This window comes from Hyperolius riggenbachi, chromosome 1, assembly GCF_040937935.1.
Source record: "Hyperolius riggenbachi isolate aHypRig1 chromosome 1, aHypRig1.pri, whole genome shotgun sequence".
In the NCBI taxonomy this organism is placed as follows: domain Eukaryota; kingdom Metazoa; phylum Chordata; class Amphibia; order Anura; family Hyperoliidae; genus Hyperolius; species Hyperolius riggenbachi.
This window is the reverse complement of record NC_090646.1, coordinates 436,981,606-436,997,014: the sequence shown is the minus strand read 5'-3', so window position 1 is coordinate 436,997,014 and position 15,409 is coordinate 436,981,606. Positions and strand designations below refer to the sequence as shown.

Below are 15,409 nucleotides of genomic sequence, written 5' to 3'. Positions count from 1 at the left end.
TTGCAGCAGCAATCAAATAGCATCAAAAGAAAGCTGTGTTAGTGAGAAGAAAAGGAGGTAAAATTGGTTTGGGTGTTAAGTTGTATGACTGAGCAATAAACCGTTATAGCTGCAGTGGTCTGAATTGTAAAAAATGGCCTGGTCTTTAGGGGGGTTTAGCACTGCAGTCCTCAAGTGGTTAAGGTTCTTTTTAACCAATACATTATTTAAAAAACATCATCAGTTATGTTATATGTGAGTACAAATATCCAAATCAGTGGAACTGAACTACCCTGATCTACAAGACATGGGCCTGGACAGCTTAAATATTAATTGTGGAAAGAATTAGGTGGTCTTTCGTGCCACTTTACTAGTCATACAGTATATACCCCTTGTATGCTTAAAGGGAATTCATCACTTGCCTAGATTAAATTAAACTAAATTTGTCTCAGAGATATAGGCAACATAAAAAGCCTGCATATGCTTTTTGCACCTTTGCAATCATGTTTAAAGCTGCATGATGCCTCTAATGTTCCTTCTGTCTCTCTTTCTGTACTGCAAATTCAACCTAAAACATGAAAGAGAGGTGCACTTGTGACCCAAATATACTATATCAATCCCAAATTGGTTAATATAACAGTTATAATCTATCACTGGTTTTGCTCTCCTTAAAAAGTCCGACACCATCTTTCTGCCTGCTATTAAAAAAAACTGTAGTCTGGAGTTCATTTAAATATTATAAAAGTTGTAAGCTCAATAGTCCTTTAATGTAAGTCCCACCTCAGACTCTCTCTTGTGTCGTAGGATGTCTGTGTGATACTGCTGAGGTAGCTTATTAGACAAGACACATTCAGGGTGTGAAACTGGTGATATCACAACTTTTGGTTTGGAGTTGAAGATTCAGAGCTGAGGAATAAAATTAGATGCTGCAAAGACATTTTTTTTGTCAAGGTAGAAGCATAGTGTCTTAATGCCTGGGGGATTTCTGGCTTGGATTAATGTATGCAGTTGTCAGATCCATTTTAATGTGAAATCTATCGTAGACAAGTTTATTTTATTTGTCCTGGCATACAGCCTTCACAGTACTGACTCTTCTCAAGCAAGGTGGCACATATGAGCCAGATAACTAGTATCACATCTTGTGTGTCTATTTCTGTTATGTGTGACTTGTGTGTCCCTCCTTATTACAAACTGTTTTGTATTTACTTTACACAGCACACAAAGGTCCACAACAGGAAATTTCACTGCCAGTGCTTCTGCAGCTAGTTCCTCTTTAAGAAATTTTCTTTTCTTCTTTGACTGGTGTGGACCTTGGTCTGGAGTAGTCTGGAGTAGTGTATAGTGGTGGTCACTGTTGAATAGATTTAACAGTCACCCCCACATTGCTGCCTACTTGATTAGCCTGCCAGTGATGACTGGAGTGCAGCAATGAAGGGCAGGGCTTTATACACTTGCTTTAAGTACAGCTGTCAGGGGAGTAACTATTGGGAGAATCAACCTTCTTCTGTACTGCCTCAGTAGGTGCCATTTCTACATAGTGCAGTATGGAGCCAGTATCTTACCACTTCCAGCAATTTGTCCAATCCACCCTTCTATTTGCTTTACCTACATGCTGTCACTCACCTCCATTCTAGTCTACTTCTATTTCACATGACATCATGTGACACATAGGAAAACCCCATAGCAGAATGGAGCTGGGTGAAAGATGGAGGCTGCATCAAAGAAGAAGTTGGAATCTGGCAGTGAATCAGGTAAAATTCTTACTGGTACCACATTGCACTACCATGCATGAAGGAAAGAAGCAGGAGAGGTGCTGCTAGAACCTTTTAGAGAATCTTTAGCTTCACATATTATTGGGGAGGGTGGTGGCTGCACATGATCTAGGGGAAATAATGGATGCATATGTTATGTGAGAAGAAATGTTAAGAGTGCACTGTTTTGTGAAGGGGTACTTAGTGAGTGCAGTGTTATGTGGTGGTCATGGTGGCTGTGCTAGGTGTGGGGTAGCAGGGTTGTTGCATTTGTTTTATTTTCCTATATGGCTGGGCCTCCTCATTTCAGATGTTGCTAAAAGTCCCAGTGGGGGGCTACATAGAGAGTGCGGTACCAGCACAACTGTTGGGCAGCCCCATTATTTTTAGTCACACACCTGTTCTACAAAAAGATCACATTACATATTACTATAGAGTGTGTGGGGCTGTGTTCATGTTGCATTTCAAAAGCCGAATCCTTGTTTCTTCCCACAACTCTTGTTGCAGCTGCATTATAATTGACCAAGACCCAGCAATTATCATGGCGGTTTCTAGGTCTCAGGTAACAGACAGCATTTAGGGTAAAGCCATTCAGTACCATTTTGCAGGGAGATTTCCTGGAAAAATGTCAAAGCATTTCAGAAGACAAATTGTATTTTTAGGAAAAAAACTATACCTTTTTAGGAAAGGGTGGTAAAGCAAAATCTTGTAGTTTCATTCTTTATTTCTTTTACAATTCGGTCAATAAAAAACGTGCATGCCACTCTAGATCATGCCCAGTTTCTAAATAATTGTATTGTTAATTTTTATTGGTATTATAAAGGCAGAATTAGTAAAACTGTTTTTTTGTTTGTTTGTTTTTTTGCTGATGCTGACTATTTTTTACATCTCTAATTATGTTTGTTACTCATGGATTCTACATGTTCTTCAAAAAAGGGAATATAGTTGTAACTCCCAGTTATTTTATACAATAATAGTTACCATAAATAAATAAAAAAATAAAAAATGGGAGAGTGATGATTGTGAGTTAAACAGTTCATCAAGAAAATGCTCATCTGTATGTTGTTTGTATCACTACAGAGATCAGAGACTAATGCTAACTAAAATGTTCAATACTGTAAAGAGTCATATTCACATAGTATTTGTTAAAGAGGGTGAAGCTAGTATAATTATAAGGGTGAAAGGGCCCTTAGTGTAAAGCTTTTTGTTAGAACTGCGAAGATTGGCGGGTGTCAGCGGCAGTAACTCACCCACTTGCTTTTACACGATTAGAGGTCTGAAACTTTGTCCCCCCCCCATCATCAAGACTTCTGCAGCCATTTTATCTAACGTGTTCTGAAGCTCTGTGGCCACCCCCATCTGCATTGCCTCAGCCTGTACCCAGCTCAGCATCCACCTATTAGGCCTTAGATACCAAGCTGGGGAAGGGCCAAGGTGATGCTAGTAGGGGACACCGCAAAGTTAGAAACACTGTAGAAAAAAAGCGCCATGGCAGTTTTGTCAATGAAGGGGGTGGAGTATCAGACCTCAAAGGATTTGGTGAGTTATTGCCACTGATACCTTGCAGCTCTAACACAGAGCTTGACATTAAAGCTTATTAAAATTACAAACTTGGTCTTTACCTAAAAACGCATTTTCACTTCCTTTTCACATAAGTTATGATATTGACCTGATTCCTAACTCATAGATTAAGTCAAAATGTGTATTGTATGGGTAAAAACAAACACAAGATGTATTATTTATGTTCGTTATGTTATTATTTATTTTTTTTAGGAATTTTCAGGAAATACAAATGCTGACAGCGTAGTGCAATATAAGCTTCAGAACCATGTCAGAGCAAGATACCTGCGTTTTACTCCCTTGAGCTGGAACCCAAATGGCAGGATAGGAATGAGAGTGGAGGTGTATGGATGTTCGTATGGTAAGCATTTTCAATGTATGATGTTGTTTCACGGACTGTCCACCTCAAACTGATTTTGTTCTTTCAATAGTAATAAGTGATATTGTTGAATTTTATGCACAATTTTGCAAAATGTATTTGAATTTCTTTTTGCATTCCAACTCACATATGCAAAATGGCAGACTCACAAAAAATTATTTCCTGTGAGGTTCTTAAAGGTTTTTTGAGTTGGAAAGCTGCAATTATAGCAGTTTGCAGTTTGGAAATGCCTTTAAACGTTTTGAACCTATTTGTGTCTTAATGGTGTTAAGATAAGATCAGTGGATGGAGATAAAATTCCAAAACAACCATTTGTAAGGTGTTTGTAAAGCAGTTAGGATTATCAATCATTTAACTACTTGAGGACCACAGTGCTAAACCCCCCTAAAGACCAGGCTGTCTTTTGAGTAATTGGCCACTGCAGCTTTAAGGCCAATCTGCAGGGCCGTGCAACACAGCACATGAGTGATTACCCCCCCCCCTTTTCCCCACACCAACAGAGATCTCTGTTGGTGGGGTCTGATCGCCCTCCAGCCCCCCCCCCCCCCCCCCCCAGTGTTTATTTTTTTAAATAAATATTTATGTACTTTTTTATGTCTTTTTTACTATTTATTTTATTATTTTTAAAAAAACCTCCCTCCCCCCAGCCGGCCAATCAGGCGATCGGCTGTCATAGGCTTCTGACATTGGCGTGGGGCTGTCTTCAAGTAGTTAAAAGTGTCCTTTTGAACTGAGCCTATTTATAGCTGTGTAGTGTTTTATACATTGGTGAAAAAACTTTAATTTTGCAGTGTTCACACTCAACTTAATATCTATAATTGCTTTGCTTATTAGCAGAAACTTTACATGTTTTTGTAAGGGCATGTACTGTATATCTCTTCTGTTTTTGCACGTTTCAAAAATTTGCATTTCTATCTATGCTTATTATTACCATAAAAAATTGACAAAATTAGAAATTACAAATATTGTCCCTAAATAAGCATGCACATATCTATTTTTATAGATTAATGCATTTAAATGTCCATAAAGCTCACCATACTTGCACCTACATTTTCTTCATTTACAATGCAGAACACCCACATGTATTTATCAATAAATTATTTTATTTGATCTCACAGCACAAGGACCTTCCTAGGACTCCATTAAATTACTATAACAGTGCATCATTTTAAACTCCCAGGGCAGCTCAATAGCAAATTAAAAATGCATTCTAAAAATGTGGCCCATTATTTAACTTTCATTTTACCTCATCTTTTAACATTTAAGAGTTAATTACAAGCACTTACTTCCTGTACTTCCTCTGTCCGCTAGCACCAGAAAATGGAAGGCAGATAAGAACTCACCTAATTACCCATTTAATCAGAATGGTTTCAGAAACACCCTCTTTGAGTCTAGTTATAAAAGAGTGAACAATCTATTTATTATTTATTGTATTTATAAAGCGCCAACATATTATGCAGTGCTGCACAATAGATAAATGGGTTAACATACTAGGTAGGACATACAGGACATATTTGCCAGAAAAAAAAACAGCATCCCTTTTCAGATTGTTACTTTTATGAAACCGCATCTTTACATTGTTATTGCCACTTCTAAAATTAGCATTATTAACTTTTATTTATTGGCACTTTAGTGTGAATGATGACCACATTTACAGTGGGGTGTGAAAGTTTGGGCAACCTTGTTAATTGTCATGATTTTTCTGTATAAATCGTTGGTTGTTACGATAAAAAATGTCAGTGAAATATATCATATAGGAGACACGTACAGTGATATTTGAGAAATGAAATGAAGTTTGTTGGATTTACAGAAAGTGTGCAATAATTGTTTCAACAAAATTAGGCAGGTTCATAAATTTGGGCACCACAAAAAAGAAATGAAATCAATATTTAGTAGATCCTCCTTTTGCAGAAATTACAGCCTCTAAATGCTTCCTGTAGGTTCCAATGAGAGTCTGGATTTTGGTTGATAGTATTTTGGACCATTCCTCTTTACAAAACATCTCTAGTTCATTCAGGTTTGATGGCTTTCGAGCATGGACAGCTCTCTTTAACTCACACCACAGATTTTCAATTATATTCTGGTCTGAGGACTGAGATGGCCATTCAAGAACATTGTACTTGTTCCTCTGAATGCCTTAGTGGATTTTGGGCAGTGTTTAGGGTCGTTGTCTTGTTTAAATATCCATCCCCGACGCAGCTTCAGCTTTGTCACTGATTCCTGGACTTTGGTCTCCAGAATCTGCTGCGTCCCTCAACTTTGACAAGATTCCCAGTCCCTGCACTGGCCACATAGCCCCACAGCAGGATGGAACAACCACCATATTTTACTGGAGGTAGCAGGTGTTTTACTTGGAATGCTGTGTTCTTTTTCCTCCATGCATAACGCCCCTTGTTATGCCCAAATAACTCAATTTTAGTTAGATCAGTCCACAGCACCTTATTCCAAAATGAAGCTGGCTTGTCTAAATGTGCTTTAGCATACCTCAAGCAGCTCTGTTTGTGCTGTGGGTAGAGAAAAGGCTTCCTCTGCATCACTCTCACATACAGCATCTCCTTGTATAAAGTGTGCCGAATGGTTGAATGATGCACAGTGACTCCATCTGCAGCAAGATGATGTTGCAGGTCTTTGGTACTGGTCTGTGGGTTGACTCTGACTGTTCTCACCCTTCGTCGCTTCTGTTTATCCGAGATCGTTCTTGGTCTGCCACTTTGAGCCTTAACTTGAACTGAGCCTGTGGTCTTCCATTTCCTCAATATGTTCCTAACTGTGGAAACAGACAGATAAAATCTCTGACACAGCTTTATGTATCATTTCCTTAAACCATGTTGGTGAACAATCTTTGTCTTCAGGTCATTTGAGAGTTGGTTTGAGATCCCCATGTTGCTACTCTTCAGAGAAAATTAAAAGAGGAGGGAAACTTACAATTGACCCCCTTAAATACTCTTTCTCATAATTGGATTCACCTGTGCATGTAGGTCAGGGGGTCACTGAGCTTACCAAGCCAATTTGAGTTCCAGTAATTAGTTATAAAGGTTTCGGAATCAATAAAATGTATGCACCTGCCTAATTTTATTTAAACAATTATTGTACACTTTCTGTAAATCCAACAAACTTAATTTCACTTAAATATCACTGTGTGCGTCTCCTATATGATATATTTAACTGACATTTTTTATTGTAACAGCCAACGATTTATCCACGAAAATCATGATGATTAACAAGATTGCCCAAACTTTCGCATCCCACTGTATATATTGGCAGACCTTATCACTGCTTTGTAAAGGCCCATGGAGATAGACACTGCAATAGTGGCAAACCCAATAAGATTTGCTGTTATTGACAAATTGCAAGTAATGATACATGTAAAGATGAAGTGGTCTGCAGATGGAAAACGTCAATGGTTCTCCTTCTTTCAATAAAGTGCTATGAAGGTGACAATCTAGATGCAAAAAGGGAGTGGAAAATTTAGAGTTCTTCTCCCAGATCACCACTCTTTGTATTCTTAAAGAGACTCTGTAACAAATTGTTTATCTTTATTTCTTCTATGCTATAAGTTCCTATGCCTTTTCTAATGTGGTCTGGCTTACTGCAGCTTTTCCTAATTGCACAGTAGCTGTGTTATCTCTGTTATATGATCTAATCTTCTCTCTATAGTCGGCACAGTCAGGCTGAGGCAGTCAGACTGGAATGTGCAGGGCTGCTTGTGATTAGCTAGAAGCTGTACACACCCCCTGCAGGCTCTGTGTGACTAACACACTCTGCTTAGCTGAGCCTATTAGAAGCTGGTTAGTTTGTTTGTAAACACTGCCTAAAACTGGCAATTACAAGCCAGGTTTGCAGCAGAGAATGGCAGAAACAGCACAGAGGGGACCAGGAGCACATAATGAATAGAATGGTATGCTTTTTATTGTAAGAATTTCAGAGTACAGATTCTCTTTAATAAAGACTTTGGTAAACATATGGAGGGTCTCCTGGGAGCTGCAACATTTCCCGGTGGGATGGTATCTGGAGATCAATGAGGAAATGTATGGTGACGTATGGTAATGTAAGTGACATCTTATGACAACTTTGTATGATAGAATGAGGAGTTTAAATTGGATCCTTTGGGTAATAGGTAGCCATTGGAGAGATTGGCAGAGCGGGGCTGCATCAGAGGAGTGGGAGGAGAGGATACTCCTGTGAAAGGAAGGGGATAGATACTGTAAATGTTTTTGTGATGGAAGTAGCAGGAGGTAGTTAATGTGTTAATATATATGTGGTCTAAATAAGAGTGCAGATTCCAGAGTAAATCCCAGTCAGCAAGCTTTAGGCGTTGCAGTTATTGGAGTATTTTCTACTTTGATGGTCAGTATGGGTAGGGGAGCAGAAAGAGAAGGTGGAAATATCACAATCTCTGTTCAGGTTTACTTTAAGGAAATGAAATGACATGACTGTAAGGACAGCAGCTAGACAGTCAGGGACTCAAGATAAGAGCGTAGAGAGGTCAGTGCTAATGCAATAAACATTGTGTTGTAATAGACATGATGAACATTTCTATCCACACAAACTCATTTCTGACTTTTTTCTTTATAGAAAACACATTACTTCGCAGTTTTTATAATGCGAAGAATTTATTAAAAATCTTTTGTGGAGTCCACATTACTTTTCAAAGATTAACCCGGTCTTTCGCTTTTACAGACAGTATTTACACTTTCATTTGCAGTATAAGATACACAACTTTTGCTTATTAATTTTAGAATAATCTTTTGGCTCACACATAATTAAAGTAAGTTTTATTGAGAATTAAAAAAAATATATATTCATTTCAATGTTTTGTCTTTATAGTAACTCTAACTTTTTCTGTGAGATCATCATAGCGTAGTATTTAAAGGCATCCTCTTTTAATCTCATGTAAACATTTATAGCATCTATAGCTGATTGTATATGTGTATAAATGTATTTATTTAAAGTATTTCTATAGCGACGACATATTACGCGACGCTGTACAGAGTATATTGTCTTGTCATTAACTGTCCCTCAGAGGGGCCCACAATCTAATCCCAACTATAGTCATGTCTATGTATGTATCGTAGTTCAGGTCCAATTTAGGGGGAAGCCAATTAACTTATCTGCATATTTTTGGAATATGGGTGGAAACCGGGTTGCCCAGAGGAAACACACACAGACATGGGGAGACTATATATATATATATATATATATATATATATATATATATATATATATATATATATATACTGTATATGTATATATAATTTCTGACTGTTAAACAGAAGACATACATTTTATAAGTGAAATTTTTCTGAATAGTCAGATTTGTAATGAAGATGACAAGATTAACAGTAACAATAGTTATAATAATAATAATAGCAATAGTAATATTCGTATCTGACATGGTTCACACTTGACCATTTGAGCCTCTACTTTGCACGCCAATCTGCTCAATAAAATATACTTTTCTTAATGCCCTATAATTATGAGCAGGAATTTCTCATAGTCGTAATAAAATATACTTGTCTTAATGCCCTATAATTATGAGCAGGAATTTCGCATAGTCGTAATTTCGCATTGTAATTTGCAAATACCATGCAAAATAGTAATACAAAATCTCAGAAAAAAATTGTAAATCATTTAATTCATAGCCGTAATCAGGATCCATAATTTCAAATTTTTTTTTTGCTCCCGAACACAGGAGAGCGATCCTGATGCGTGTGGAGAGCCCAAAGGAAATCCTACATAAAATGATTAAGAATATATAAACTCCATGCAGAATTCTAGGACTCTGGCAGTTCAAGGCAGCACTGCTAAATATTTATCTCATATGTTGAACTTTTAACTGCCCTGCCTGAGTTATCTCATTCTATATAACATGGGACAGGGCTGTTACAGCTGACTTTTCTCAAGCTGCATTCCTTAGCCTAATGCTAAGCCATGCAGGGAGCACTTGATTGGCTCTCCTCTTTCACCTCAATATCCATCCATGATACGAGTACAACATGTGTTTAGAACTCAAAGAAGGAATTTAGCTTTACAGGATCGGCTTTGCTTTTCCACCACCATGTGGCGCTGTAACACTGACATCCTCCTTCAGGTCCCAATCACATTATATGACATGTGGTCTCCTGATCATGTAATTGGGACCTGGAGGAGGATGCCAGCAGTACAGTGCCGTCCAGTGGTGGAAGAGGAGAGCCAATCCTGCACCCAGATAAGGTAAATATCAAACGCTCTCTGCATCGCTCTGCATTAGGCTTAGGGAAGCTGGGGGAGGAAAGGGAATATGTGGGGCCACAACACACACACAAACAAAAGTGGCAGTTAAAAGTTTAAAATATAGACGGGTCTGCTATTGGCAGGAGAAACATTCTAGCTTTATACATTTATGCATTTTTCAACACAGCAAGACCAAAAATTCCCAACACTAGAAATTAGAGGTTTTTTTTTTTACCTAGAATGTTAGGTCAGATATACATTTTTCTTTAACACATACTAGTTCTACAAAGAATATGTAACAGGAAATTCTACAGCAAAAATAGAAAGATAGAAAGATCAATTTAGATAAGGGGAACAAGACTGGTTTTGTTGTAATTCCTTTATCTAAAAAATACAGCTTCATGATGAAATAAGACTCTGGTCCCTTTAGAATTACAACAAAACCTCTCACCTTTAATGTTTTCCAAGTGATCAGTCAATAACTTTTCTTATCTTGACATGAGCTCTATACATAAAAAAACCCCAAATAACCAAAGTCTCAAAATGTGGTTTCATAATAATTTAAGGAGTTTTTAGCAGTGAACACTTTTGTTCCAGCTCTAACTATATCTGATTGCAGTGTAATTTAATTGCTCATAGCAATGCAATTTACATTTTTAAGGTAAATATATTGAAATAAGATTCACATAAAATGTATTGATTTTGAATCTTAAAAATGATTCCTTTAAAATTAAAATAATTTGGCAAATGTGGTACTTGAATCAAACTGTTTACATGATTAAGTCGATGGGACTGATTTAAAAAGATTGTTTTGTTCTGCAGGTCAATGGTGAACATAACTTATGCTGAAAACCAGGCTTTGTTAAATATCATCAGCTCTTAAAACATACTTGAACTTGAACACAGCCGCTTGTAGTCTTTCAGGTCCCTTGGTGTCCTATGAGGTCTCTTTCACACCAGAGCCCGTTTTCTGCGGTTTAATACAGTCCATAGACTTTCATTTTACCTTTCATATCCGACGCTGCGTTGCGGTTCAACGCACCCGGGAGCTTTTAATCGTCAGGAGCCGTCGTTTTCCAGTCAGTTGAATTCATTACTACTGCCGCTGATTGCATCGCACTGCTACTTCCCGATGAGACGCCACAGGGCATATTACGCTCCTACACGCTTTCTAGATGTGAAAGAGCCCTTAGTCCTCTGAGGACACTGGGCATGTGTGTCTACACACCTCCTTGATGGTAATCTCATCACCAGGAAAATTCTGCACAAAATGCTCCCGGTGGCTCCTGGCGATGGGCATGTAATAGAAGAGGTGTGCAGGTGGCACCATACATGCCCAGTAGCTACAACTGGAGTTCCAGTTGCAGATCTTTTGGAGGGGGCTGTGGCACAATGGAAGGGATCCAGAGGACACCAAGAGACTTGATAGAATGTTTGAATCCTCGCCTAGGTCATTTAGTAGTAGCTGGCAATGAAAACATTTAATCCACTTTAATGGTTAGTTGTAGAGACTTCTTGGAAGACAGGGACATTATGCCCAAATAACCTTCCACCTGATTTCTCTAGCCTATTGAATTTATGATTAACTTTTGCAATTATTGTGTAGCATCTATGACTTCCTTCACAAAAACATCATATGCAGCAGTAAGCCACACTTGGAAGCTTTTAAGCAGAATTTCATTTACTAAATAATTAGATCATGAATTGAGTCCAATAGAGCTGTGTAAGTTTTCAGGTACAATATATTTACTGTTTCATTGTAAACTGCTGAGGGAATGTACCTTTTTTAAACAAAAAAATAAAAATCACATGCCATAGCCTTGATAGAAAGAAATCATGGTACCCAGCTTCCATTCACACAGTTTGATTAGCTATCTGTGAGAAAACGCGGAAAAACCGCCGCGTGTAATAGCAGCAAAGCGGCTGATTCCGCGTCCAACGCGGCGGTCTGCACGCGGAAGCGTGCATCTAGTGACATGGCAGAATGCGGAAAAACCGCCGCATGTATTGATGGCGAGGCGGCTGGTTCCGCGTCCAGCGTGCAGCTGGGGTGGCTGAGCCTGTTAGTTCACATAGGTTTAGGAATACACGCGCACGCGCTGAAAGGCAGAGCTTTTATGATGGCCAAGGGAGGATCAGTTGACCAGGCTGGTCAGCTGACCTAAGAGCTGGTAACCATTGGTTGATCACTTTAGGGCGGCGTCAGAGAGCACTGCTCTATATATGGTTACTGCTGGCCACTTTCAAATTGTCTGCCGTTACGATCACTACGTGGAAGCACTCAGACCTTAGTCAGATCCAACAGTGTGTTTGAACCAGGTGGACCTGGGAATTCACACTGAGACAGATTACTTGTGTTATTATTCTGTTATACTTCAGACTAGTTCCAGGGTGTAGAGACCACGGACCTCACACCCAAGACTAGGGAACTTGTATTATCATTCTGTTATACTTCAGACTAGTTCCAGGGTGTAGAGACCACGGACCTCACACCCAAGACTAGGGAACTTGTATTATCTTTCTGTTATATCTCAGACTAGTTCCAGGGTGTAGAGACCACGGACCTCACACCCAAGACTAGGGAACTTGTGTCATTATTCTGTTATACATCAGACTAGTTCCAGGGTGTAGAGACCACAGACCTCACACCCAAGACTAGGCATTGTTTGATATTTGTTATGACCTGTTGCTTTCCTGACTATCCCTCTGCTTTCTGATTCGGTACCACGCATATCTGATATCACGTTACCAAACTCTGCCTGACTTGGATACCGAATCAGCCTTCTGTCTTTGTACTTTATCTGTCTGTGTGTTGCCAACCTGGCTTGCCTGACCTCGAGAGCTATCTCTCTCCACTTAAGAGATAGTCTCCAAGATCAGTCAGTGACATCCACCTTCAGGTGTCACTCACTCTCTGGTCCTTCCTACCTTCAGCCTGACTCCACCCCTTGGAGAGTCTCAGGCTGCTGGAAGGTTTCTGTACTCTCCATAGCAGTACCTTCTGTACTGCTTAGGGTCACCTGTTCATCAGGTGGGTTGCTCAAAGTCATACTGTTACACCAAACACTCACTATATACGTTATTAGAGGTGTCCAGAGGTAGCACTATATCTGTATTATTGGTGATTCTGCAGATCATCCATAATCAGGTATAGATCTGTATTCTTGGTGATACTGCAGATCACCAATAATCAGATCCTCTCTGTGTGCAGACACCGATCGTTACACTATCGGACAGAGGTGCCAGTGTAGAGTAAAACACGTTAAAAACTGTTTAAAATTGGAGGTAGTGGTTGTCTTATCTCCCCAAATAGGCTTGAACAGTCAATAACCACAAGTTTAAATTTTTTTAATTAAACACTTCAAAAATGCAACGAGTTTCACGGACATTAACCTGCTTCATCAGGCAATCAATAGGCGTAACGCTCAGCAAATCTCAGCCAGCAAAAGAGCCTCTGTGAGGATAGTTTTTGCTCATGCAGGTGCCCTATTGATCATTTAATATCATTGCGCTGCTTTGGCGCTCTTTCTGGGGGGTTTCTGTGCTCGTTTCTGTAGTACCTCTAGCCATTCTCCAAGCACATTGCATCACTGACTTACTTGAGTTCATCTGATTTTTCTTCAAGAATGGGTGGTGCATGTCCAAAAATGTTAATCTAGTTTCATGGTATACTTTTTACACATATGCACTTCAGTATTGCTTAGTGTTTTGCTCTTAGCCACTCTTAAATACTTTTACCATTTTGGAGGAACTATGGCCTGAGATGAGGAAGAACTTGAGATTCCATTTTTCCCTGCACAGAATGTAGGTATCACATGCCAAATATAGCAAAGTAGTCCCAAAGCATAATAAAGCCTTCTCCATGTTTCATAAAAAACTGTGGAGTTCTTATCTCTGAAAGATTTGTTTTTTTTGTTTTTGGGCATCGATCTGGTATGACTTGTCAAAAAGCTCCAGCTTTGTCTTATCTGTACAAAATATATTCTTCTAGAACCATTGTGGCTCTGCAGTATGTATTTTAGCAAATGGATGATGTGGTCACATTTCTGCCTACCATTCTCACTACCCTGCTATTTATTTTCCTCTTGTGGCCACATCTAGAAAGATTGGTGTGAATGCCATGGGCCTTAATTGCCTCAATTATATTTGCAGTTGTTGTCACAGGAAAAAGATGGTCTCATAGCCTTTGCTATGATCTCCTCAACAATTCACACATTCAGGAAAGAACTGATGAACAACAGTGACAACTTTTCTCTATTTAAATAGACAGAGTAACTAATTGCATAGTTGGAATCATGTATGATAATAATTTAAGAAAAATGTATTTATGTTTCTTTCTAGGAGAACCAGCAAATGCATTAAAGCCATTTTAGAATATTTTTGCAGTCACGGTTGTGCTTTATTTTTTTTCACACTTGTGTTTGTTTTTAATTAATGGCATGCTTATCATGTTATCACTTAAAGAGACTCTGTAACCAAAATTACAACATTTTTTCTACCATCCTACAAGTTCCTAAACCTGTTCTAATGTGCTCTGGCTTACTGCAGCACTTTCTACTATCACTGTCATTGTAATAAATCAATGTATCTTTCCCCTGTCGGACTTGTCGCCCTGTGTCTGAAAGGCTGCCAACTCTTCCGTGCTGGTCTGTTTATGCACACCCCTTTCCAGGTCCCTCTATGCACACTCCAGCGTGTGTGTTATTTACATAAGCCAGCAGCATCTCTGCTATCGTATCAGTGATAGAAGAGAGCTGGATAAAAATCCTCCTCTGTTAGGCTGTGAAAGGAGCTGGGCTGACACATACTGAGGAATTACAGACAGGAAGAAACGATCAGCCTCACAGCCTGTCACTAGTATTCAGTGCATGAGAGCTGCAGGGCACAGAAGGTAAACACACAAATGATCTCTTGAGATTCAAAAGGAAGGCTGTATACAGCCTGCTTTTGTATGGATGTATTTTCTATGTGTGGACATACTGTACATCAACCTACTTCCTGTTTTGGTGGCCATTTTGTTTGTTTATAAACAAACTTTTTAAAACTGTTTTTGACTACTTTTAATGCGGCGGGGAGTGGCGAAATTGTGACAGAGGGGAATAGGAGATGTCCCCTAACACACTGGTATGTTTACTTTTGTGCGATTTTAACAATACAGATTCTCTTTAAGAGGAGGCAAAAAGCTCTTTTCTATGAGCTTTGAGGTTCAGTTTCCACCTGTGTCAGACCAGTGGGAGTGGAAAGTGTAATGCACGCTCTGATGGTCTGGCTGCAGCCTGGGGCAGATGCGTTGGATGTGTTAGATCCCAGATGCCTGGGATTATTGCGGACTGCACAGAAGTGCGGTCAGCTAAATGCCATGGATCCTGCGGATCCATTGCAGCGTGACAAGTGTGAATGGCTCCAATTTATAAAATAGGAGCTGTTCGCTCGTTGAGAAGAGAATAGACAAAAAATGTCCGTTCTCTGCTCTAGTGGGAACAGGGCCTGAAGATACCAATAAATGTGTTCACATTGGTAAAAGGCC

At 39.1% G+C, this 15,409-nt stretch overlaps 1 protein-coding gene across 3 annotated transcripts in view; it reads left to right on the top strand.

Moving 5' to 3' along the window:
• The window catches only part of CNTNAP4 (contactin associated protein family member 4), a 484,789-nt gene that overhangs the window by 235,631 nt on the left and 233,749 nt on the right, over positions 1 to 15,409 (top strand). For all 3 annotated transcript variants that reach the window (XM_068237691.1, XM_068237701.1, XM_068237708.1), the window contains one exon: positions 3,504 to 3,651. In XM_068237691.1, the coding sequence (XP_068093792.1) occupies positions 3,504 to 3,651 (148 nt within the window). The remainder of the gene's footprint in view (positions 1 to 3,503; positions 3,652 to 15,409) is intronic.